Source organism: Hyperoodon ampullatus (genome assembly GCF_949752795.1).
Source record: "Hyperoodon ampullatus genome assembly, chromosome: 19".
Lineage (NCBI taxonomy): Eukaryota > Metazoa > Chordata > Mammalia > Artiodactyla > Ziphiidae > Hyperoodon > Hyperoodon ampullatus.
The window spans coordinates 44,341,364-44,368,158 of record NC_136932.1 but is presented as its reverse complement, the minus strand read 5'-3'; the positions used below and the strand labels follow the sequence as shown (position 1 = coordinate 44,368,158).

Here is a 26,795-nt window from a genome sequence, read left to right as displayed (position 1 = left end):
AGGATACCCTTTCAACGTGCAACTTAGAATGAGCCATCACACTGAAGTTCAAGATGAGTAATAGATACAGACTAGAGATTTCCTCTTTTTTTTTTTTTTTAAAGAAGATGTTGGGGGTAGGAGTTTATTCATTAATTTATTTATTTTTGCTGTGTTGCGTCTTTGTTTCTGTGCGAGGGCTTTCTCCAGTTGTGGCAAGCGGGGGCCACTCTTCATCGCGCGGGCCTCTCACTATGGTGGCCTCTCTTGTTGCGGAGCACATGCTCCTGCTGTGGCTCACGGGCCTAGTTGCTCCGTGGCATGTGGGGTCCTCGCAGACCAGGGCTCGAACCCATGTCCCCTGCATTAGCAGGCAGATTCTCAACCACTGCGCCACCAGGGAAGCCCAAGATTTTCTCTTTAATGTAAGCTGTGGGGCTCTAGCATAGCTGAATCTGTTATTATAAGAGGTCCTTCTGGATCACATGTCTCTATAATAATACTGACGTGCCCTAAAATTTATAATTTATTTGTGTAGAATTGTGTATAGTGGGGAGGGAGTACACTAATTTCTGATTTTAAGAAAAATTTTTTTTTGGTCCAGGATTTTGATTGTTTACTTTGGGTAAACCAAGGTTTATAATTTTAACATAAAATTATTCATATATCTTTTTTTTTCTTTGAACACATTTAAACACTCCAGACCTCAGTTTTCCTTTTACTCAAAGAGGGTACTCTACCTAGGTGCCCTGGAGAAAATTCTGTTTGTCAGGAGAGCTTATATACTGTACTCAACTTTTCAGCTTCCAAGGACAGTGACCTTTAGCAATGTAGAAGTTCCTGCCTCTCTCAAATATGACAGCCCTGACTTGAAGGCAAGGAGATTATGTTTTTCTAGATGGGATCTTCTTTTTCTTATTCCAGCTGCTATTGAATAGCAAAGTATGGAGGGGGCACACTTAAGAAGAATAGGGTTGCTTTGTCTCTTAAAAATGCTAAAAAATTAACTCTGCAGTGACCGTCAGACATCTACAGGAAACAAAATGTGTGGTTTGGCTTTGGTGGGTTCAGTATAAGTCTCAGTATCTCTTCTTTAGGTTTTCGGTAATCTTTTCAGCCAGGCTGTTTCACTTTTTGCCTTGTTTGGCCCTCAGGAGAGAGGTGTGAAATGTGTGTGTGTGTGTCTGTGTGTGTGTGCATGCGGAGTTCAACCAACATAATGATAATAGCTAACTTTGCTTGGGTGGATATGATGGGGCAGGCACTGCCCTGAGGGGTCTAACATCTGTTAATCTCATTTGATACTTTCAACCATGAAGTTGAGGCAGCTACCATAACTATCATATTACCATGAAAGAAACTGAGGCTCAGAGAGGTTGAATTGCTTAAGGACATCAGATCTTGAACCCAGGTCCGTTCTATCTCCAGAACCCACATCCTGACCCATACCATTAAGCTCTGCATCCGGAACAGCAGCAGCCCAGAAGCTGGCCTCTTGAAGCTGTTGCTGATGTGAGCTGCTTTGGGTGATGCAGCTGCTTGCAGGGGACCAAAGCTCCTGGTAGCAGTGCCCAAGGGAATTAGCAGGTGTCCCTGCCCCCAGGCACCTGGAATGGGAGGATGGGCTAACCCAGGCCGGGAGCATCAGAGAAGAGCTGCTACTGTGTTGGCATTTCTGCTTTTGTAAAAGTAAGTATCAGTCTCCACCTTGGCCAGGAAACAGGAACTTTTTGACAAGATCGGCACAACCGCCGTCTGGCCCAAGCCGTGGCATTCTCCTCCAGGCTGTCAATTCTGCCTTATCAGCAGCCATGCGCAGCAGATAGGATGTCCTCCTGGGAAGTGTGCCCTCAGCCCCGTTGTCTGGGTGTGAGGGTGAATTCACCTGGACATTGCCTCGTTTCACCTGCTATGGGGGCTGGCATTGCTGCCTTAGAGGGAGTTTCACTGGCTTTTTCTTGGCATTGTGGGGGCTTCTAAACTCTGAAATGCTTACGAAGCCTGCAGCCACTTGGGAGGGTTTGTTGCAAGCAGAAGACCATCTCTCCCCACTCCCTCTCCCAGGGCTTCCCGATCCGTGTGCCTAGAACAGGCTGAAGGTGTGGGGAAACACTGACATGTCAGCTTCAGGGCAAGCCATGGGGCAGCGGAATGGCCCCCTCACCTCTGACAGCTGGCAGCTTTGTCTGCTTATGGCAGCATGCTGTGCAAACACTGGCATTTCCTGCACACGCCACCGTGTGAAAAAGTTTGGCCAGCCCTTCTCTGTCCTGCTCTCCTGAGATGGGAACGGCAAACCCAGCCCTCCACTCCTTCCGTCCCTGTCGGGGCTTAGGGTTTAGGCAGTAAACTCCCACCTAACTTTGTCTTTACCATTCTCCCTGTTCCTCCCTCCCCTCCTCCTCCTCAGTTTCCTTTGCTGAAGGGCTGACATCCCTAGGACAGCCCCTCTGAGGCAGGTGGGTAGCCCTGGCCAACCCCAGGACTCCCTTCTCATCTCCAAGCTGACACCCAGCCCCGAGGGAGTAAGAGGCCTGGGGCCCCATCAGGAGCACCTCTAGCTTCCTACCAAGGACTCTGCAGATGAGACTTTATCTCTGGTGTCCCTGGTGGCGCTGACAAGCGGGTGATATTCCTCCCTCCCCTAAGGAACCAGAGACATCTCACTTGCACTGTGAACGGTCTTGGATGGCGAACTAGAGTTTCCACACAGGGGCTCATCTTTGTGTCTGGGGCCAAGGAGACCCTGAGCAGAGTGAGGTCATAGCTTGTCTAGGTAGCACTTGCCCTGCTGGACATAACGGGACAGGGGCAGAGAACGAAGGCTGGACCAGCCGAGGATCAGTAGCCGAGAAGGTCCTGAGCACACTCCGGAGAGCCCTGGTGCACGTACCAGAAAGGGCTGAAAAATGCTAATGTGGTGGTGCATTAGCAGATCGCATTTTACTCTTTTACTGTCTAAATTTTTTTAAATTGTGGCTTTATTAGTTTCACAACAGGAAAAACAAATTGCATAAACTTATAGTTAAAAAAACCCAACAGCCTATATGCCTCACACCTTCTTTGAGGCCTCTGGTGACATGTGAAAATGCATACAAATGAGCAAATGGCAGGGTGCTAATTGCAGTGTGGCTTCTGAGCCGACAGCTTAGGTGTTCTTCACAGCAGGACCTCAGCGCGGCTCCTGTTTCCCCATTCTTTCCTGCCACCTGCAGAGCGAGAGAGAACTTGTTTTCCAACACGAGGTGTCTGTGACCCTGACCACTCCCGACAGAAGCTTCCACACCTTCACCAGCTGCATGGGAGAGAGTGTCTTGTCCTTGGAACCAAGCACCTTTGCCAGCAGGATCAGGCAGGCCAGGTGGAAAGTCAGCTGCTGTTAGTGGCCCGGGCCATGTTCTCCTGGACAAGGCGGAACCTCTTCGTTTTTGGTCCTAAAGCCACGTTAGAAATCAGCAGAAGTGCTGCCCACGTGTCCTGCTGTTGGGGTTCGTGGTCTTGTAGGAAGTCAGAGAACTCCTTGTGGCTGGGCCTGGAAAGAAACGTGGCCTGCCTGCGTGTGCAGTTCCGCGTGTGGCCTCGGGAACAAGGACCCCCGCCAGAGCTCCTCTGTGGCTGCTTCCTCGTCTGTGGTCCGCTGTGATGGGAGGCACAGAGTCTCTTTTTACAAAAGCGGCCCGCTTACCTCCAGAAAAAAACCAGCCCAGCGTCCCTGAGTGCCCCCAGAGAACTAACCTCCTGTCTCAGCAGCTTTGCTCCAACACTGCATTTGCCCTAAGAGCCAGGGATCTGAGGGGCAGAGAGGGCCCGGAGCCAGGGCCAGCTGGTGCTAAGAGGAGGCAGCATGTCCTTCCGGGCCTGTCTGGAGTGGTTGCTACTGCCGTCTGCTTTGGGCTGCCTGACACAGAGCCCATGTTCAGGGGCCTCCTGCAAGAGAGACTGTTCTCTGGGGAAACTGGAAACAAGTCAAGATCTCATTTGGGGCTGCACTGTCTCCCCCGGGTGGTCCCGGGCTCCCTGGGATGCTGGCTGCTCGGAGTGGGGAGCCACTACCCAAGGCTCTGGGGTCCAGAAAGGGGACTCTTCCCAGCACCCTCTCCCCCCCACCAGTGACCTATGGCTACCCCCCACGTAACGAGCATGTGGCTTCCTGGAGGAAAGAAACTTGAGTAATCAGATAGAAATAGGAACCTGGAAAATAACTCAGTGGGGCGTGTAAGGGATTGGGCAATGAGTTGTCTAGAAGACTTTGGGCCGTGAGAGGGGGGTTAGGGTGAGGAACCATGTTTCATCCGAGTCATGGCTAAGATCTAAGGAAGTCTCCAGAGCTTGAGACTTTGGAGGGGTCAGGGGGCAGAGGGACAGGGTCTTCCTGTTTGCCACCTGTCAGACTGGACATTGGACATGGGGCCCACCCTGGAAGGGATGTGCAGGGGCAGATGTTTGAAATCATTCAGAGGAAGCTGAGGCTGCTGCAGCTCCCACTTCCCAGCCCTCACCCTCTCCACGCAGAGCTTGAGATCAGGCCCTGTTTCCCAGGTGGCTCTGGAATAGGAAGGATTCTCTCTAAGTGCTCCTTAATAATTCTCAGCTGAATGACAGACTCTAGGTCTATCCACCTAATTACAAATAGCTCAATTTCGTTTCTTTTTATGGCTGAGTAATATTCCATTGTATATATGTGCCACATCTTCTTTATCCATTCATCCGATGATGGACACTTAGGTTGTTTCCATCTCCAGGCTATTGTAAATAGAGCTGCAATGAATATTGTGGTACATGACTCTTTTTGAATTATGGTTTTCTCAGGGTATATGCCCAGTAGTGGGATTGCTGGGTCATATGGTAGTTCTGTTTGTAGTTTTTTAAGGAACCTCCATACTGTTCTCCATAGTGGCTGTACCAATTTACATTCCCACCAGCAGTGCAAGAGTGTTCCCTTTTCTCCACACCCTCTCCAGCATTTATTGTTTGTAGATTTTTTGATGATGGCCATTCTGACTGGTGTGAGATGATATCTCATTGTAGTTTTGATTTGCATTTCTCTAATGATTCATGATGTTGAGCATTCTTTCATGTGTTTGTTGGCAGTCTGTATATCTTCTTTGGAGAAATGACCACCTAGAGGGGTGGGATAGGGAGGGTGGGAGGGAGGGAGACGCAAGAGGGAAGAGATATGGGAACATATGTATATGTATAACTGGTTCACTTTGTTATAAAGCAGAAATGAACACACCATTGTAAAGCAATTATACTCCAATAAAGATGTAAAAAAAATTTTTTTTGAACATAAAAAAAATAATAATAATAATTCTCAGCTGAGCCTGGTCCAGGCAGGCTGGGGGCTGCCTTTGTGGGAGAGATGCCTCAGAGATTAGCCAACCCCTGCAGCACTGAAAAGTGCTTCCGCCCAGGTGGCACTGCAGGGGCGGGGTCGGGGGACTGAAATTCCTCAGAGCCTTTGCCTTTTGAGATTCTGTGGGAAGGTTTCTCAGAAGCACAGCGTCCTTCTTTAGGAAAGTGAATCTCTTATCCCTCACCATGAGGTGTTACCTTCCCCCAAGGCCTCTAGCTCTGTTCAGAGAACAAAGAACTTTTGAGAAAGTTCTGAGTGTACTGGTCTTCTTTTTTAGGGCCAGGGCAGTGGAGGCATGAAAATTTGGATAAGGCAGGATGTAGAGCTGATACCCCAATTTTCTCCTGCATTCCCCTGACAGGTTCGCTAAGGGATGATTTTCCTTAAAATGCTCCTTACAATACTTGGCTGAACCTGAGCCAGGCAAGGCTGGGGGCTGCTTTTGTGAGAGACATACCCCAGAGGCTTCCTATTGCATTGCAAAACACCTTCACCACGAGGGACACTCCAGCTACAGGCCTCATGCCCAAGGAGTAGTCGAAAGATCCCAGAGCTTGTCAGACTTCAGCTGAGGAGAAAGAGGATGGAAATGTACCTTTGTGTCTTCTTTGGGTCTTTTTTTGGTTTTGGCTGCACCAGCGGCTTGCAGGATCTTATTTCCCCAACCAGGGGTTGAACCCGTGCCCCCTGCAGTGGAAGCATGGAGTCCTAACCACTGGACTGCCAGGGAATTCACTCTGTGTCCTTTTTTGTCTGGAGAATAGCTTTAAGAGCTCTGCTGATAAATTCATGTTAGTGTCAGATGCCAAAGCTGCCTGGAATGCCCGGGAACTTGGCTCCCTTGCCAGTGAAGAATCTTGTGATGTCAAAAGCTAGGATGCCTTATGCAGCATCATGACTGGTGGACAGGCACAGTCCATGGTGGGTATCTTGATTAGCTCAGGCTGCTATAACAAAATACCATAGACTGAGTGGCTTAAACAACAGGTATTACTTTCTCACAGTTCTGGAGGCTGGGAAGTCCAAGATCAGGGTGCCAGCATGATCGAGTTCTTGGTGAGGGCTCTCTTCCTGGCTTGTGGTCATTGCCTTCTTGCTGTGTGTCCACATGGCAGAGAGAGAGCTCTGGTCTCTTCTTATAAGGGCACCAGTCCCATCATGGAGACCCCACCCTCATGACCTCATCAAAACCTAATTGCTCTCAAAGACCTCACCTTCAAATACCTTCACATTGAGGATTAGGGCTTCGACCTATGAATGGGGGGGCGGGGGGACGGAAACATTCAGTCCATAAAAGCTGTTGAGGACCTAACTCACCACTGTAAAGCAATTATACTCCAATAAAGATGTTAAAAAAAAAAAGTCAACTGGAAAAAAAAAAAAAGCTGTTGAGAGCTTGGGCGCTGGACCCAGTCAGATCTGACTGTGAAGTTGGCTCTACCACTTACTAGAGGTGTGACTTTGAGTCTCTTCTATAAAGTAGGGATAATGATTGTGTCTTCCACGTAGAAGTGTCATGTATTAAAGGTTAGAGTTACATAAAAACAAAAAGTAGAATGGTGGTGAGCAGGGGCTGGAGGACGGCAGAAATGGGGAGATGTTGGTCAAAGGGTACGAACTTTCAGTTATAAGATGAATGAGTTCTGGGGTTCTAATGTATAACACGGTGACTCTAGTTAGCAATACCGTATCGAATACTTGAAATGTTCTCAGAGAGTAGATCTTAGATGTTCTCACCACCCACATACACACAAAGTAACTATGTGAGATAATAGATGAGTTAACTAACCTCATTGTGGTAATCATTTCACAATACATTCTTATATCCAGTCATCACACTGTATACCCTAAACTTACAAAATGTTATTTGTCAATTATGTCTCAATAAAGCTGGGGAAGAAAAGTGAGAGTGAAAGTCATGTGCTTAACACAGTGCCCAGAACATAAATATTGGTGAAGCCGGGGACACATTGAAGGAAGGGCTTTCAGGAATTAGTGCCTCTGCCCCGCAAACTCACAGGGAGGGGAGGTGGTCCTGAACCTTTGTGGGCGTTGCAGGGGGAGGAGGTGCCCCAGAAAGGCTTCTTTATAAAGACAGGCCTAAGAAAAGCTGCAGATTCTGTTGTGTCCCTGATTCATGCTGAGGTTGCACATCAGATTAGCAAGTCTGCATTCTCCCCCAGTTCCCAAAAGAACCTTCTCCCCAGTCATCCATTCTGGTCCCCCTCCTCATCCACTCTTTGCCTCTGTGTAATTGCTTATGCTTCCCCTCCACCCCCCGCCAGAATGCCTGCCTCCCCACCCCACCATTTTTGCCAATGAAATATGAGATGTCCTTCCAGGCCCTGGTTCAAATGGCACTTCCTCCAAGAAGCGTTTAGTCATCAACTCAGTTCCAAGTGGTGACCCTCCCCACTCCCTCCATAACGTACTGTCTAGACCACTCTCTGGGCACAGCAGGGGCTGCCTTGCCTCTTGCTGACTTCTGGGCATGTCTCAGATCCACTGTCATAAGCATCCTGAGCAAAGGAACACAGTCTTATTTATATAGGGTTCAGGGACTATTCGATGAGGTAATGAGTAACTTTTCTAGCCCTCATAACCCATGGAACTTCCTGAAATCTTGGGCAACTGAGACATAGGAAAGAAGAAAGTTTTCCTCTCCCTTATCAGCTGTTTCCTGGTCATCTCTCAAGGAATGATAGACTGGGCTGCCTTCATCCATGCATGTCATGGTGAGGAAGCAGAGGCCCAGAGATGGAAAGAGAGTTCCTCAAGGTCACACAGCAGGTTAGGGGCAGAGCCAGGACCTGGATTCAGGGTGTGCTCAGTTTAGTGTGCTTCTCTGGGGAGAGGAAGTAGAGTGTTGAAGGGCAAAACTTTGGATTCTGGGGTAGTTGGGGGTTACTGTGATAATTCAGTGATTTAATACATGCACTCCTTAGATCAGCCCTGGCACGGTAAGCACCATGTGTTTGTTGCTGTCACCTTTATTACTCTTCCTCTGCCCTTTGTTGTCACCACTACCTCCTCCCGGCAGGCCCCTTCATTTCAGGGAAGAGGAGTACACCAAGGGTATTAACTACGCCAGAACTTCTTTACTAAGCTGTAGGTGAGAAGTTGGCAGGTAGCGTAGAGGACTAACCATCTGGGTTACTGACCCCAGTGGCCTAGGGTGATTTCCTGGAGCATCAAGACCCAAGGCCCAACAAATCAGACCTGGACGAATAATTGGGCATTGTATTTGTCTCTGTTTTGGTGAAGGGGAAAATGAAAAGAAACCTGCTTCCCTTTTCTCAGGTGCCCAGCAGACCGGGTAAGTCTGGTGTAGTGCCCTCCAGGGCTCTCAGGTCTGCCCAGTGGTCACCATAGCTCAGTGCAAGCAGCAGCCACAGAGGGTCTGCCCAAGCCCTGTCCGTCGGTCTGTCCATCTATCAGGCAGTCTGTAGAACCTCTCAAGCTGGGTCCTCAGGAGGACAGGGTGCCCAGAATCAGTTTCCATCCTCCTTCTCCCATCACTGAGCTGAAAGCAAGATTTCCCATCTGTCTGGTTGAAGCGACATCAAAGTTATCACTGGAAGCTGGTGAGTGACAGCTTCAGCCTACAGCCCCCCTGGGACAGGGGAGTTCAGCGTAGCTGCAGGCCACTGGCATCTTCTTTCTTGGACTCCCAGTGTCCGCACCCTACCAGGAGGCGGGACAGGACAGGAACGTACCCAGAGACTGGTTTTTCCCAGAGGAGAGCTACAATTTGCCTCCCTCCTCTAAAAACAAAATTAATTGCAAATTTGGGACAGGCCTAGGAGAAGGACTCTGAAAATTGAGACCAAAGTTCCCTTAGTGGGCTGAACCATTTCTTAGTTTCTATTCCATTTCCACGTTGGAGTCTGATTGGGTGAAAAAGAGTGTCGCATCAAATGCTGGCTGTTTAGCAAGGGAGCCCTGGGCACTGGGGAGTTTTTAGTTGGGATTTCGTGTGAGCAGTTAGAGAATTAATTGGAACAGCAATTCTTCTGTTCCAGATCTGACTCTAGGATCCTGTTGTTTTTCTGCATCTTTTGGAGGGTGAGACCATTCTCGACATGACATTCCAACTGGCCTTGACCGTTGTCTTTTTTTTTTTTTTTTCCTGCACTGCTCAGCTTGTGGGATGTTAGTTCCCCAGCCAGGGATTGAACCCCGGCCCTCAGCAGTGAGAGCGCAGAGTCCTAACCACTGGACCACCAGGGAATTCCCCCCAACAGTTCTTTCCAGTTGGAGCTGGGTCGGCTGAAACTTCTGTACTCCCGCATTCTAAGGTCTTTTTGACCAGGAGCATATTTGGTCATTCATTCATTCATTTACTTATTCCTTCATTGAAACCACTATTTCAAGGTGCCAGGGGTACAGTGGTGAACAAGAGAGATGAGGTTCATACCTTCTCGGAGCTCTCAGTCTAGCAGAAGGGACAGGCATTAGGTGATTTACTAGAGCACTGAGTAATCTGAAATGCAGGCCTCCCCAGTCTGGTGGTTAGGGACAGCTTCCTAGCAGAAGTGATATTTAAGATTAGAGGGAAGATAGGAGGTATCTGGGCGGAGTTGGATAGAGCATTTTGGCCAGAGATGTCCTCCTGTTCAAAAGTTCTGAAAAAGCAAGAGAGAACCAGGAGAAGAATGTGCCAGATGAAGCTGAGAGGAGGTGAGGGGCCAGGCCACAGGGCCTTGTGTGCCACTAAAAGGATGTGGTCTTTATTCTGACAGCAATGGGAAGTGTTCTCTAGTTGCTGTTTGATGCTGGAAAACTTCTTCCTCCAACTGATCATTCTAGCTATGATGTCAGCCTCATGAGCCTGCGACTTCTCAGACCAACAGGCCCAGCTCAGATGTGACCACTGTGTGGCTTCCACTGACCACTGCAGACGGTGTTTCATTTTTTTCCACTCTCCCTTCATTAGAACATATGTCACGTGTGTTGGTTTCTCATGTCAGTCACTGGCACCAGACAGTGTTCATGAAACTGAGCTGACCAGCCCAGATCAGGATGTGGTGAGCTTGGGGAAGGAGAAATTAGGACTCACCAGGTTTCACGATCAGTACCTGAAAGTGCCTTATGTGAAAGATGGGTGTCACAGGACAGTTTGGAGACAGAGAGCAAAGCTAGGTTGAGTCATCCATGTGGGAAGGAAGGCAGGGTGGTCCCTTGGGGGAAGGAGGGGCCAGTCTTCTGTGATTTCTTCTCAGGGACCATCTGCTGCTTCCTAACGGTCTGAGTTAGGCTGCCAGCCTGTCTGCCTTTCCCATCTAAGGGTCATAACGACCCAACACACACTGGGTGCAAGTGTGTGCCTGGCTTTGGGGGAGGGGCAGCCAGGGGCACTGGCATTCTTTGTGAAGGGGGCCTTGGCCAGATCACTCCCTCTCTCCACCTCTAAGGTTATAAAGGTAAAATTTAGGGAGGACGCCAAAGGCAGAATGATGGGGAAAAGAAGAACGGTGGTGTGTGTGTGTGTGTTTGTGTGCGCGCGTGTGTGTGTGTGTGTATGAGCTTGCTAAGGAAAAAACCTCTGTTCCTCCTAACCAAGTAGTGTTCTTAAGCCTGTTGGCATTTGGGGACCAACATTCTTTGGGATAGTTCTGCATACTGCAGGACATTTTAACATCTCTGGCTTTAAAATGCTCCTACACATTTTCAAATATACTTCCTGGTGAGGCAATATAAACTAGCCCTCCCCTAATTGAGAGCTACTGTTCCAGTGTTTATGGGAACAGGATACATACAGGCCTTATGTCCTGCAGATGGCCAGCAGGGAGACTGGATAAGTCCCCCAATTTCAGAATATCTTAGGGAAGCTTTGGTTCAGTGGGATGGTTATTCTTCCCAGGCCACTCATGGGGGCTCCTGCTGTCTCCTGACCCCAAAGGGAGTTCCTCCTGACTTCTATAGCCTCATTGCTCACAGTGGTAACCCAAAAGCCCAGAGCAAAATCCGGTGGACGAAGCTGAGATTTTGGTGCAGGTATTTCCAGGCCTCTTGGCTGGACTGTGTCCAGGGTGGCAGGACTGTGTCCAGGGTGGCTGAGGTGCTGCTCTGTTGGACCACCAGATGGCGCTTGGGAGTCCCCGTTGTCTGCCGCAGGACCACTGGTGGCTGGAGTGACTGCAGAAGGAACTCCTCTTAAAGAGGCCTGGTCCTTAAAGAGACAGGGCCACACACCATGAACTTGAACGGTAACCCCAGAGCGAGACTCCACTGATGACAAGCACCACTGGCTAGGCTCCGATGCTCCTTTGTCCTCACCTTCTTGAATGTTGAGCCACCACCTCTTGGAGCCGGTCTCCTTGACAGCCAGCCCTCAGCCCCTGCAGCCACTCCTGGGCCTGACAGGGACAGGGCCAGCCTGGCGGGTGGCGTCAGAGCTCGTGGCAGAGCAGCGCAGGGCTGGGAGGCACCTGCAGAACTCTGGCTGAGAGAGCAAGAAGCACAGCCAGCTTCAGGGGAATGGTGACCACGGGAGGGCAGAGGGCCAGCCTGTGAGCTCTGGCCCCAGATAGACATGCCTTTACTTCACTTGGAGCTGATCAGGTTGGAGCCATTGAACTTTGTCTGTGGGTTTTGGGGACTTGTAGAACCCTTCTGTCTCTTCTGCTTGCCTGTTTCCAAATGCTGATGGGGATGCTGTGGTAAGTAAATCAAGAAGGGGGCTCCAGACCCTACTGTTGAGCCCTCTAATCCACTCTCGGAAACCTCGCATGTTGACCTCTCGGTGAAACGATCCGAGCCATGTCGGGTGAGGGCCACTTTAGCTGGGGCTTGGCCCAAGACCCTCCTGAAATTGCAGCTTGCTTAGTATACTCTAAGGCAGCTACTCTTCCGGGGGTGCTGGACTTACTGTGGCCCTAGCCACGGGAGTGGGGCTTCAACACAGCCCCCGAGAAATATGTGGGTGTCTGTGGGGAGCTTCACAGCTACAGGGACCTGGATGTCACTGTGCTTCTCCCGACCATGGTGCCGAGGGAGGCAGCAAGGAGGTGAATGTAATCCTTTGGTTTACATCTTGCCATGACTCTTACATCTCTCCCGTGACTCAAGCTGACACAAAACTTTGGAAGAGAAATGAATAGCGAGGAGGGCTTCCAGTAAGCCTGTGCTGCCTGTAGATCTCGCTGTCTGCTGGAAAAGTGAGGAGCCTCGGAAGAGACAGGGAGGAAGAGGGCAAAGGACAGACTGTTAGGCCGGAACGTCCCACTTAGAGGTGACCCAGGAGAGGCCTGGGGAATTTTCTTCTTTCCAGGCCCAAGGGGTGAGGGTGAATCTTAGAAGAGTAAATGCTGATTTACTGTACAGAGGTTAAAGGAAATTAAGCAAGGAGCCAGAAACAGGCCAATCCGGGGTCTGCCAGGGCAGATAGGAAGCCTTGAGGTCATCTCCCTGCTCCACCTGGGTGCCCACCTAGAGATGTGAAAACTGAGGCTGGAAAGTGGGGTTTGGTGGGGACTAGAGTTCAGGAAATTGTCATCGGATTGATTGCAGCTAGCTTGCCTCCAGGGTCATCTGCCCTGTTGTGGTAGATGTGGTTTTCTTTGGGAACCAGTTCTCTTTCTGCTTAATCATTGGTGGCTCTGGGGGGTTCTGGAATTACATTCCTCCTGTAGCTCCAATCTCATCCTCCCTGAGTTTAACTTCATTCTGTTTATTCATTTATTCACTCATTGCAGCCCGGTACAGAGATTACACATGTAGACTCTGGGTTCAGAATCTCGGTTCATTTCCAAGTATCACCACCTGCTAGCTGGCCAATAGCATAGCCTTCCTGCTTCTGCAGGAAGGAATGGAGAGACTAGTAGTGCCCATCTCATTGGTTTATTATGAGGACTAAGAAAGGTAGTCTATGTGAAGCAGTGCCTGGCACTTAAGAAGCACTCAATCAAAGTTAGCTGTCATTAGTTTTATTTATTCAGCATGTATTATTGAAGGCCAGTCTATTGGGCTTTTGGCAGAAAGCTGATCTGGGGGCGCAGTGTAGTAACGGCTACCTTGGAGGTCTACCTGAGCTTCATTCATCCACTGGGCTGAGTGCAGTGAAAAAAGATGCAGTCCCAGCTTTTAAAGAGCTGATCTGCCAGAAAGGGTACCAAAGGGTTTTTGACTATCACAGTCTGATTTTGTTTTTTTGGCTGTACCGTACGGCACGCAGGATCTTAGTTCCCTGACCAGGGATCGAACCCATGCCCCCTGCAGTGGAAGCGAGGAGTCCTAACCACTGGACCACCAGGGAAGTCCCTTGTTTTTGTTCATTTGAATGCGGAGCCCACCACCACCCCACCCCTGACCACCTGTACCTCCAGCCTGCTCACACTGGTGCTCCCTGCGGGACTCAGAGTGGGAAGAGGTGAATGGACATCCTCTTCATCAACAGTGACCCCTGCAGGGACTCCCAAGGGCCTTCCTATTGTGCACAGTGGAGCTGAGTTGCTAACAGCAAGGAGGGAAGAAAAATGGAGATACCCAGTTTTGTTTCTAAGCATGGCCACCCTTTTCCCATTGGAGAGGGAGTGAGTAGCACAGGCCTGGGGATTAAGGGCAAGGCCGCTGACCTTCAGGATGGGATATATCTTCTTCCCACTCGGCCCCTCATCATCAGCCCAGTGCTCCCAGCAACCTACCCTTAAATCCCCCTTAAATCTGGTGGTGAGGCAGGAGCAGGCCTGTTGCTATGGGAAGCAGGGAGCCAGGACAGACTGAGTGCACAGGCCAGAGGGAAAGGAGGGACGTGTTCACCCAAAGGGCTAGACAGCAAATGGTTAGTGCAGGCTTGGAGGACGAGGTGTGATGGGTGCCGATTCAGTGCCTTGGGGTGCATGGGCAGGTCCACACTTAGCTGAATCAGGGTGGCCTGTCCACGGAACGTTCCCCTGCTGCTCTGACAGATGGGGGTTGCTGGCAGAGCGCTTCACCTTTGGCACAAGGCGAATGAGAATGACTCTTGTAACTCCTTCCTTCCTAGGATGCGGTATTGGGTCTCCCCCCCACCTCCTCTCCACCCTCAGTGCCAGGAATCTGGAGGTTTCTGTCCTGGTCTCATATCACCCTGGTGCTTCCACACACTTGTCCCTATAGCCAAGGTTAGATGTTCATGTCTAACATGTGTGACGTTAATGTCTATTGGAAGCCATCCCATATAGGCATCAAGGGATCTTTAAGTAACTGCCCTTTCTTGGGACACATGTGTGAGACAGTTGTATGGAGATGGAAGAGGATTGGGAGAGTTTTCTAGAAGGTGGTCTCTAACCCACGGACCCGCGAAGATTTCCAGGGACCTTCGCCATCCTGCTTTCAACCCTGCCAGTGGAGGCAGCATGCAGGGCATTTTAGCTGCACGAATAGACTGCCAGGGTTCAAGTTTCAGCCCTTCACTTACTGTCTGGACAGGTTACTTAGCTGACCAGTGCCCCAGTTTGCTCATCTGGAAAATGGAAGGAGCTGAGATAACAGTGAGGTTGTCATGTAAACAAAGCTCTAAGATCCAAGCCAGGCCCACTGCAGGCATTCTCTGTCAAGTATTAGAAGTGTTCCTCCTTATTTTCCTCCAAGATCCCTCTCCCCTCTCCCCTATACCGTGTTCTGGATTGGGAGGTCCAGGACAGGCTTGGACAGAAGGTAGAAAAAAGCAAGCTATGGCAATGTTAAGGAGGGCAACTGTAACATTTTAGCCTGAAAATAGCTTGTTCCAGACTTTGTAGATAAAAATGTAAAATGTATGCAAATGTATGTGACTCACGCAGAAACATACATCCATGGCCTCCTCTCAGTCAGTGCCCAGATGTGGCCATCAGGCAGTGTGCAGAGAGGGCCCAGGCTGCCTTGGTGGGGATGGGGGTTCTTGGGGAGGGGGCAGTACTGCTGCTTCCCTGGGCTGGGCTCCTGCTTGCACCTTTCTTCTGGGTTCTGTGCCTCCCGTGTGGCAAGAACCTCTCTGCTCCTCCATCTCACCGTCCTCCCTCTGGTTCCTCCAGGAGCCCATTTGCTTCCTCTCCCATCCCGGCTCTATTTCTGGAGCATCTCATTGGAGATGCACGCCCCCCTCTCTGCCAAGCTCCAGGTGCCTGCTTGCTTGGTCCTCCCAGTCTTGTGTGCAAGTCAGAGACGGTGGGAGGGTGACAGCTGAGCACGGAGACCCACAAGATCCAGAGCCTGAGCCAGGAGGCCTGGGGTGGGGGAGAGCCAAGTGGATGCAATGAGGGGACAGTGTCACCTCTAGGTTGAAAAACACCCACGCAGCCACCTGTGGAGGCTTTTCACTCCCCAGAGCATCTTCCCCTGCAACTCCCAGGGGCTCACCTGGCCTGCTGTGAGCCTAGTGGCTACCACCTCCCCTTGGGCAGTTTTGGAGGCCGCTACCTAAGCAGCTGCAGGGGCTGGGTGCAGGCTTCCTTTCAGCATCATGGGTGAGGGTCTGCTTCTCCTCTTAAGAACAAGATCTGAAACTAATATGATATGGCATGTCAACTATACTTCGATTAAATTTTTTTTTTATAAGAAGAACTAGATCTGTGGTTGTTTGAGATGATGACGCCCTCCCCCCCACCCCAAATGCTCTGGAGATGCTGACAACACTACCCCCTAGAGAGGCCAGGGTGAGCTTTGCCTTGTTGCCCTGTCCATTGACCTGGGTCCCATGAAGTCTTTGCCCTTAAAGCTGCTTGGAGATGAGGGGTGGGAGGGTCTGGTCCGTTATCAGAAACCTCACTATCTGAGGTAAAAGCAGGGTAAATGGTCCAGGGCAGGGTTCCCTTGTGGGCCCGCTGCCTCCCTTCCCTTGGGTTCAGGAAAGGAGCTTTAGCCCCACTGCCCTGGACCACCCCCAGCCTGACCCTCCCTCCTCTCCAGTCCCTTCTCCAGGGTCCTTTGTTCCAAGGAGGCCTGTAGGACCAAATCTGCAGCCAAGTTGCCTTGGGTCACTTAGAACCTGCACCCAGGGCACAGGTATAAAACTCCCCCACTCCAATCTCTTCACAGCTTTTGGGGGCGGGGCAGGTCTTAGAAGGAATTTTGATTCTAAAGGTCTGTTCTCAAAGGCATCTTGACCCCAGCCTTCCCTCAGCTTGTGATTAGGCATACATGGTGTCCCTCCTTACATGGGCTGTGGCTGGGATCCCCAGAGAAGGCTCCTGGAGGGAACCCAGCGGAGACCCTGGGGTCTCTCCTGTAACCCAGTTTATCCTCCACAGCCCCTCGACGAGCCCCGGCCTCCCGCCTTTCTCCAGCCGCCGCCCGCTGGTGTGTAGGGCAGGAACCGCCCGGCCTTTAGGTCAAGGGTGTTTAAATAGATGAGGCACTGTTAAGGTTTGGACGGAAAGAGTCCTAGGGCAGCCAAGGCTTCCCGCGGGCGGGCAGGACGTTAACCCCGTCAGCGCCGCTCCCCAGGCTTGCCTCGGGGAGGGGCCTGGGAGCCTCACTGGCCCCTGAAACTGCGCTTAGAGATCCTGGGGTGGCAGGTGATGTCACCCCTGCGGGCTCGTAGGTCTCCCCGCGGCACCTAGTCAGCGGGCTTCCAGAATTTGGCCGAGCCCAGCGAGGGGAGGAAGAGGAGCCTGGGGCCTGCGCCGCAGCCCGGAGACCCCCCCGCGGGCCACTCCTCCGTCACCGGCTGGAGCGCCTCTCGCGTGGGGACCCCGGCTGCTCCCCACACCCCTACCCGGGTCTGGAGGCGTGCTGCGGGGAGGGGGCGCGGGAGCCTCACGCCGATTGGTCGCGGCCCCCGCCCCCCGCCCCTGGGCGCCGTGCAGCCCCGGAGAAGTTGCTAGTTGGCGGGCGGGCTGCGGGGCCGCCGCTCCGGGGTCCGCAGCGGGGCTCGCGGCAGTCGCAGGGGCCGGAAGGGCTCCCGGGGGCGCTCGCCGGCCCTCGCCCGCCTCCCCTCCTCCCGGGCAGCTCCGGCTCGGCCCTCCCTGCTACCTGTTTCCCCGCCTCCCCCGGTTTCCACCCCGCGCTCGGCAACTTCGGCCTCTGGGGCTGGCCGCCCGCCCGCCGCCCGCGCCCTCCCTCCTTTGTTGTGCGATGAGGGTCGGGTTTCCGATCTGACGGAGCCGCCGCCGCCGCGCGGAGCCGCGGGCATGGAGCCGCTCAGCCACCGGGGCCTGCCGCGCCTCTCCTGGATCGACACCCTCTACAGCAGTACGTGTGCGCTCGGGCAGGGGAGGCCAGGCGGGAAGGGGCCCCGGCGCCCCGCGCTGCGCCTGGACGGCCCCGGGGCCCGCGATGCCGGGCTTCTCTGGGGAGCCCCGCGCGGACTGGGAGCTGCGGGCACGGCCGCCCAGGTGCCCGGCGGGCCGGCAGGCGGGCGAGCGGCGTAGGGTCCCGCGATCGGCCGCGGATGGGGTCCCCAGAGTGGACTTCAAGCCAGAGGGGTTGCGCAGTGGACCGACGGGGCCAGGAGAGCTGTGTCACCCCTCTCCCACCTGTTGTGTAACCGAGCACTCCCCAACCCTGGGGAAGAGGGGAGAGCCCTTGTAGGGTGCTGTGTCCGCTCCTCGACTGGCTTGTCCTTCTGTCCACGTTGAAGCAGAAAGGCCATTTTTGGTAAAGTCCTTGGCGCCTGAGTTTGCCACCTCAGGGACATCCTGAGGCCAGTGTGTTTCGGGGTGGGGGTGGGGTCGTGTGGTAAGGGAGACTGTAGGTGCACATCTCCGTGGGGGCCATTTGGATTCAGGACCTGAAAACCCCCAGCTCAGCAGTACTTCCTGCCAGGCTCAGCATCACCCGCACTTTCCCCCTCCCTCCCCCCTCCCCTCCTTCCACACCCCCCAAAAAAGAAAAAACACTAACCTCGGCGGCGTCTCCACCCCCTCTCTCCCAAATCTGCCGTGATCACGTGATTGCTCTTGCACTGCCGCTGGGGATGTGTAACTGATCACTGGTACCTCTGGGGGCTTGCGCCCAGCCTTCAGCGCCCCGACCCCGACCCCGACCCCGACTCCGACTCCGACTCCGACTACGACTTGCTTAGGTGGCTAAAGCACTGCATTTCTCCCACCCCTCCCCTTGAGACACCTTCCCCTAGCTTTCAGTGGTACAGGAAAGAGGGTCCTGATAGCCCCTGAAGAAGATAGTGAGTGGATTTCACCCTCCCTGATCGGTTCAGTGGGACCCTCCCACTCTCTCTTGCTAGGTCTCCTAGCCCAGAGTCCTGAGGCAGGGGCAGGGGCTGGGGGAGATAGGTGGAGCCAGGTTCTGGTTCTGGACGCTGGATGCCATGGGACAAGGACATTTTTAAGGGTTAACCTGGCTCGAATTCCTTGGTAACAGTCTTATGGTGGGCGGAGTGGACAAGGTGATGCCTTGGACCCCAAAGGCTTGCCCTGGAGCCTCCTCAGTACTCAGTACCCAACCTCTGACCTCTGTATCCCCTTGGGTCCCCATCGTTCCCCATACATTTTTCTTCTCCCTCCATCCTTTTTTCCTTTCCTTTCCTCCTCCCCCTCATCCCTTTCCTTTCCTCCCCCCAGAAGCTCTCCTTGTGATGGTTCATTCTGCTTTGGTTTTTCAACATCAAAGGGACAAAGCTGGATCCCCTGGGTGTCAGTCCCGCGCCAAGCCCAGCCACTCCATCTGCTCCTTCCCCTGCAGAGGCCAGCATCGTTGGGTGAAGGTCAGGGCCCACGGTTGCTGTGTGGTGTGTGTGCACGTGTGTTTGCCTGAATGGGGCACACATCTGTTCAGAGCCCTGCTGCAGATCAGCTCCTGACCCGAAGGAAGGATTAGTGACCTTCTCTTAGCTGTGCTCTTGCAAATAACAGTCATAACAATGCCTCATATTCACATGCAGCTTATGTTCCTGAATATTTCTGACTCTTTGCAAAACCCAGTACTGCTTTCCCTATTTCCCAGAGCATAGAATCCTATGGAAACCCGTCTCTGGCTTTCTCTTCATTGCCTTAAAGAAGACTCCCCCGCCGGATCATCTGATCATTTCCAAGTTTTCCTACCACCCCCAACCCACCCCAACACCTAACCCCACACACATACACAACCTGGAGCAAAGGAGCAAAATTGCCTGAGGGTGCTTTGAAAATTTCCGACTGGAGGAAGGTGGGATTGGAAAAGGGAATTAGACCGAGGCCTTCTTTGGGGGTGCCTGTTTATCAGCCCTGACTCAGGCAGGCTGGCATCTGAGCTGTCTACCCTTATGCTGCTGCCCTGGCCTCTGGGCTCCTGGGGCAGCCTGGATGGAGGGGAGGGGGACACCAACTTGGCAGCAATGTGAGGAGGAGTCCTTGCCCCCTTCTTGCAAACAGCTGATTGGAGAGCCGTAGAATGAGCCTTCCTGGGGAGGTGCTGTGCAGTCATGTTTGGGCTGTTAGCCATGAATTTTCCTCTTGACAAGAGCCTAAATTAAAACAAATACCCGAGCTGTCATTTGCCTGGCAGCATGGTTTTGTGCCTCCCAGAGGAAGTTCCTCTGCCTCTTCAGGAAGCTTTCTGCTTACAAGGCTCACAGGGTGGCAAGTCCCCACAAAAGCCAAATCCATCAGGAATTGTTAAGGGGATGTACCCAGGGCACAGGGTAGCCAGTGTACTTCTTAGGGATGTGAATGACCCAGTGATAGAGGCTCCTTCTAAGCACTGCTCCAGGTGGCAGTGATAGTAGCATCTCCTGAGGACCTACCATATGCCAGCACTGTACTAGGCACTCCACCCGGTCTCTCCATACCTCACAACTCTGCAAGATAGGTAGTCTTATCTCCCTTTTACAGGAAGAGAGGCTGAATAGGCTAAAATCATTACCCAAGGTCACGTGACCGGTAAGTGACAAAGCTCGGATTTAGATCGCACCCTAGGATGGTGAGGAAGACCCTGAGTGTCACCTAGATATGCCTGAACTTATTCAATGTCTTGGAATGTCATGGAATGGGGGACCTCTGTCAGAGTTCTCCCCAAAATGGTCCAGCAGGGTAAGTGGTCTGAATGACTGAGCCTAACTTGACTCTGTGTCTCTTGGGGGAACTGGGGGCTGGCCCTGGAGCCGGGGCAGGGGTGGCTGAGGCTCTGTCTAATTTCACCGATGCTGGTGATTCTCTACACCTAAGATGCCAGGCTAACAACCAGCCCCTCCCCTCACACGTCTTACCTTTGGAGTTGTCGGCTCAATCTTTCTGGCTTTAGCATATGTGCATACTTCCACTGCAGGCTCATGGTCACTTGATAAGGGGTGAACCTCAGACCCCCTCTTTCCCCTACAGTAGAAGTCCTGAAGGTCTGTAGTGATGGTGATCTGTCTGACTCAAGGAGATGGGCTGGGTCCCAGCTGCCCTTGTGACCTGGGACTGATTGGAGCACAGTCTTTGCCCCGGTAAACTAGTGTGGTGGATGAGAGTTCCAACCACCCCACCTCCTGTCTCTGGACCATTCATTTTCCTACATTAATGTAATAGTGTCAGCTTTGCCCCTCAGTGCCTTGCCTAGATTCTTTCCCTGGAGCTGGTGTGTTTCTCCCTGCACGTCTTTTCTTCCTGTGTTCTTCATTTTATCTTTTCTCTGTCTTTTTCTCACCACTGTTTCCACTAGACACCACGTTCTCTTGGTTTTCTTCTATACCATGGGATCAGGTTGGATCATACTAAGTTCTATGGAATAACAAAAATGGGAGGTGCTCTGAAACTTTCTCTGTTCCTCTGAGTAGAGACGAAATCTTTCAGGATCTGTGTGAAAGAGAACTGAGGGCTACATTTAAGGTCTCTTCCTTTGCCATTCCAGCCTCTTTTTTGTCCCAGGCAATTTAGCTCTGGCCTCAAACATGCCGACTATGGAGCCAAGCAAAACCTCTAGTTATTTGGACCTCATAGAAGGCAGAACATGATCATGTGTAGTTATTAGAACCTGCCTTTGGAGCTCACTTCTGTTACCCCAAGCGACACTTCCAATCTCTGGTGATATTTTTATGCCCCTTACAGACTCAGTGCCCTGTCCAATGGCCAGGAAAGCATCTGGGGCTGTGGGGATACAAACCCATCTCCAGATGATCATGAACCTGCCTCAGTTTCCCACCTTATTCCTATATTAGCTGCACCAAGGACCAGGCCACTGGCCTGACAGTCGGTGTGGATTTGATCAGGGCAACTCTCCTACCCAGGCGGCATCAGACCACTCTGATGTGCCAGTGAACACCTGCAAATTTGTGCTTTCTTGTCCTGTGACAAAGCCTCAGTCATGTATTCCTGCTTGTCAACACCAGCCCATATTTGACGTGGCTGCTGGAGTCCCAGAGGTGGGCCTGGCAGAAGAATTAAGTCTCCTACTCAGAGAAGTGTGATTTTTTTGTTGCTGTTGTGATTGCTGCTGTTAATGTTCTTTGGAAAAAGGAAAGAATGACAGGAACATTTGGGAAGAAATAGCTAGGTGGGTAGGAGAAGGGGGGAGAGCCGGTAGGATGGAAGACTCGGGCTGTTCTCTGGGTCCAGGGGCGATTCTGGTACCTTCCTTACTCACACTCCTCTGTAAAGTGAGGCTACGATGTCTCACGCGGGTGCCACGGGGATTAACTGGTTAATGTTTCTCAAGTGCTTTAAAGATGAGGAGGTGCTATTGAACTGATCAACTGTCCAGCTCTTCACGGCCTTTGTCACTGAACAGGGATCCACGAAAGGCTTGCAGAGGAGTTTGGAAGGGGCTGGGAAGTGTGTGAGGGGACAGTCAGGGTCAGAGTGTTGGACCAGGTTCTCAGCGGGTGCCTAGCCCAGTGCCTTGTGCCATAATAAGCCCACAGTAATTTCCGGTTGTGTGTGTGAGTATGAGAGGGAAAAGAAAACTTTTGGGTTCTTGGTTCCTTTAACTCCTTACTCCACCAGCAAACCCCAGAAACCCATTAGCTGCTCCATTCACAAGTTTCTGGCTGTGTGGATTTGGTAATTGTAGACCCCCCAAGGGAGTCCCACGCATTGCTAGGGCTTGTGATTATGTGATTGGAAGCCTTCCCACCAATGTTGGTGCTGCAGCTGTTTAGCTCAGCTTGAGCCCTTTGGGGCAAACCAGGAGGAAGGCAGCTTCAGGACAACTGCACGTCATCTCCACGACGTCTGCCTTAGCCGGGCCCCTGGCTCTGGTAGGCTGAGGGGAATCCATGGGGCTTGGAGTTCCCACCACATTCTACCTACAGGGGCTTGGCACTTTCCACTGAGTACCAGGGGGAGAGGCCTGCAGGCTTACCTGTCTCCAGGGCTGGATAGGAGAGGCTGATCGTTTTGACTTGTGACCTTGGTCTGCCCTAGCTTGCATTCCTTTGGGCAAGATATGGTCTGATGGAGCCATGGATGGCCCTGATTGGCAGTGGGAGCGTTCTGCTTGTCTCTGAGCCTTGGGGAGGACCTGATCCTGTAAATGGGGAAGAAGAAGGAAATCAGGGCAACAGGTAAACGAGAGGATGCACCCCCAAAAGAGGGTTGGGGATAGACGCCCAAGCCTACTCCCTGCCCAAGGCATTTGGCAAAGAGCCCTTTGAGGTGGGGCCGGCTGCAACCATGACCCACTGCAGATGGGACAGCCAGTTCTCTTCCCCCAGGTTCAGACCTCATTTGGGCCTCTCGCTCGGTTTTCTGCCCCTGGGCTTTATTTCTGTCTTCTCTTCCTGCCTTTCCTTCCCTACCACACTGCGGGACGAAAGACGAACATGGATTTACTGGCCCTATGGAAACTGACAGGGTCAGTGTGGTCTTCGGGACACAGGGCGGGCTCTGTGGTGACCTAATTGGTCAGGTGCCCTTCCCCTCTTTCCTCCACCTTCACCTCTGAGGCTTCCATGTCCCTCTAGACCACAGGTAGACGAAGCAGATGTGGTCAAGCATTTTGTCAAAGGTGAGCAACGTCTCCAGAAGGAGTTAAGCAGCTGGGAGGACTCAGGTGGACCCATGTCGATGGAGCTCAGAGTCCTCGTCACTCCAGGCAGCATAGCTCTTGGCCTTCCTGTGGTGTCAGTGGGGCTGGTACTACCTAGAAAAGCCCCAAATTGGCTAGGGAATCTGTGGGTTTACTCAGGGCTGTTGGGGAAGGATGTGGCCATAATTACCTTCATGAGATTGAAGGGCTGATCCTATTAGTGTGTTGGGCTAACCCCTTCCTCCTGGGCATTGCCTCCTGGGCAGCAGCAAGGGTTTAATGGATCAAGATTATGGAGACTGAAGATGTTGTACAATTAAGCCTAGTTATTTCCCTTGCTGGGGGATAGCTACCACCGACAACAGCAATTGATTTCCTCACTTGTGGTCACTGTTCAGGTGCAAGTTACCCTGGGCCTAAGCAGCATATAGTCCATCTTTTTGAGTGAATTTCTCCCTTGAAGGTACAGCTTTATGAGAAAGATCCTTTTCTGAGAGGTTTGGGGTCTGGGTGGCTGTGTGCTCTATGTGATGGCACCCTTGGAGTTGTGCAATGGGGACCTTTTAGGGAAATGTGTCTGAGCTCTGCAAAGGTACATAGAAACCTCATCCTTGGGGCTCTCACAACCACTGGGCCCAAGGAAAAGAAAGCTCATTAGTCCGACCAAGTTCATAGAAATTAGATTTTTCCATTCGGTCTAGGAAGAATGGCAGAAAACATAAAGTTTAACCAGTCATACTATGTGCCAGATGCTGTGGTAGGTACTTCCTTACATTATCCTAACAACCCACCAAGGTACCTTTTATCATCCCCCTGGTCTATGGATGAGGAATCTGAAGCCCTGAGAGGTTAACTCATTGCCGAAGGTCTCCCAGTTTGAGCCGCATCAGATCTCAGATGGCTCCAACTCTGTATGTAGCCCACTCAGCTGCCAACAGCAATAATGATCTTAGCCAACATCGATGAGGACCTACTGTGTGTCAGCACGGCCCTGGGCACTGCCCATGTGTTATCACTAATCTTCAGCAGCCCCTACCTTATGAGGTAGGAAGGCATTATCTCTATTTTATAGGGAGGAAACTGGGACTCAGGGAAGTTAAGTAATTAATTCAAGGTCCTAGCGCTAGAGTACAAGCCAGGAATTGAGCACAGGGTTGGCCTGACTCGAAACCACGCTTCCTCCCACACTCGCTTGCCTTTCATGGCAGCTGGTATTTCGTGGAGATTGATTGATCTGTTCATCTCTCTAGCTAGAATGACAACTGTGGAGACTGTCTTGGCTGCCCCCGTGGTATCCGGGCAGCTCTCAGCCTCTGGCTTCCCTGTAAGTGCCCACCAGCTGGGCTGCCTCTTCCTAAGGATGATTCCCAAGGAGCTCTCCCATGGGTACTTGGAACCCATATCCCAGAGTTACCTCGTCCCTGGATTATTGGCAAGAGGCACTGTTTGTTAACCCCAAAATAAATAAAGAGGAAGGAGAGAAAATAGACTCTGGGGGTAGGGATGGGGTACAGCGAAGGCCCAGTTTCCAGAGCAGAGCAGGGCAAGGGACAAGTAAGTGGGGACTAGAGGAAGAGAGGACTTGGCAGAGCCCAGGCACGCTGGCTCTGATCTCAGGCCTTTTAAAATTCACCCCCATAGTTTCCAAAGGAAAATAAAGAGAGCTCTCGGCCATAAATCAGGCCACTGCGCACCAAGGTCCTTTGCTGAGGCCCAGGGCCAGTTGGGCCACAGATCCAGCTTCTGCATTTGAACTCACCCACACAAAGCATGCTAATGATGGGGCGGCTCCAGTGCAGACCCAGAGTCCCCTGCCGAGAGTTCAGGCCTCTGGAGGAAGCCTGGGGCCTTCCTCCTTAGCAGACCCCTCTTTGGCTGGAGCCAGAAAGGCTAAAACAAGATAGGAGGGCTTATTGCACAAAGGGTTTGCGTGTGGAGAGTTTTTGGGGTATGACAAAGGGGGTGAAAGACTGCCTTGAGCTGACAAGCGAAGCAGGAAGGTAAAAGTGGGGACGTTGGGGAGGGGAAAGGGTCCCACAACTCCATTCTCGTCCTTTGGCTTTGCTGCTCAAGATGTCACTGGCAGCTTACTTCCTCCTCTGCGTCTGCGGGCATTTTTAGGAATTCCTGCTTGGTAGAGTGTAGGGACCCATGAACCTTTCCCTTGGCTCGCTCGTCCGTTTGTAGGGGGGCTAATGTGAAATTTCAGCTGGCGCTGGGGCCTTACGTGCTCCTGACCCCTTCCTCCCCCCACCTTGAACTTGCTGCCCCAGCCTTCTTCCTCCTGCTGCCCTGCCGTGCTCCTGCCCTCCCTGTGGGTCCAGGATGCAGCCGGCCAGAGGCTCAGCCTTGACAAGTCCATCCTTCAAGTGCCACCCTGTGATGAACTCTATCCCCTCCCCCACCCAGAGCTTTCTCCTGTTCTTCCTGCCCTTCCCCCAGCCTCCTTCCCCCTCTCCATCACTGCTCTTCAAGGGAAGAGAGATCTTTCAGGGAAGACCAATGAAACAGAGCTGCCTGAGCCTGGGAGGGTTCAGAGGGCCAGGAGAGCAGATCCTGGTGATGGGGATCCTGCCCCTCCAAAAATGACATGTCTTCATGCTAGTGCATCTCCACACTTCTTTCTGTGCAGGTGCCTGAGTCTTTCCTCACCTCAGCGGGGCTGGGAAGCATCCATTTAATAACTTGTGGCAGGGGCTACTATTGTCAGTTCTGTCGTGAGAGAGGAGACAGAGACCTGTGGTGGGACCTCGACACGTGCTCATGGGTGGTCTGGCCAAAGGAGTCAAGTCCTCCCCATTGGGATTAAGTTAGCAGAGGCCAGGGGCACCTACCAAAGGGAGAGTGGACTACATGAGTGGCTTGCCAACTCTTTGGACCACAGCCCATACAGAATACAGACATTTTACATTGTAAGCCAGGACACACACAAACTGAAACAAAAGTTTATGGGATAGTACTTACTGTTTTATCACATTTGCAATGTCCTCATAATTTTATGCTCTTCTAGTCTATTCCATTCCATTCCACTCCATTAAAAACAAACCCAGGAAGTGCTGGTCATGACCTACTACATTGATTTCATGACCTGCAATATGAAAAAAAAGTGGATGAGCTGATCTCAGAGGGCTCTTATGAACTGTAAGGAATAGTAATTTACCAAACTGCCATGATTTATATATGTTTGTGATTTTTGCCAGATTCACACACTTCTGTTATCATGGACTTAACTGTTGTTCTTCAGTTTGACTCATTGTTTTAAATGTCATTTACTTAGAAAGGAAATGAATGGAAGATCTGTATCTCTTGCAATACATAAAAAGTTTCCTTACCAATAAATGCACTAAACACTCAACAGTGTTATTAATTCTAGTTATACACTGTTGCCCTTGGAAAGCTCTAGGTCTGAGCCTCCTATGTCTCTGTTTCAGGGAAGGAAACAGAATCGATGTTAAAGACATCTACTACCCAACAGTAGTGGGAAAGATTGAAAGGAATCAAGAAGGGAGTAATTTTCTCAACATGTGCTCTCATGTGCCTTAATGCAGCGTGGCAAGCAAGCAGGTGCTAATCAAAGGGCCCTGCGGCATCAGCATCCTCTACTTCTATCCCC

General features: G+C 51.7%; 1 protein-coding gene across 3 annotated transcripts in view; it reads left to right on the top strand.

The window, feature by feature from the left end:
• Positions 1-26,795, top strand: part of ABR (ABR activator of RhoGEF and GTPase) — a gene marked incomplete at both ends in the record, with an annotated part of 221,353 nt that overhangs the window by 71,967 nt on the left and 122,591 nt on the right. The window contains one exon of one of the 3 annotated variants that reach the window (XM_079725669.1): positions 17,428-17,488. The exons of the other annotated variants lie outside the window; for them this stretch is intronic. Within the exon in view, the coding sequence (XP_079581795.1) occupies positions 17,428-17,488 (61 nt within the window). Of the gene's footprint in view, positions 1-17,427; positions 17,489-26,795 lie in introns of those variants that run through there. 3 annotated transcript variants of the gene reach the window in all.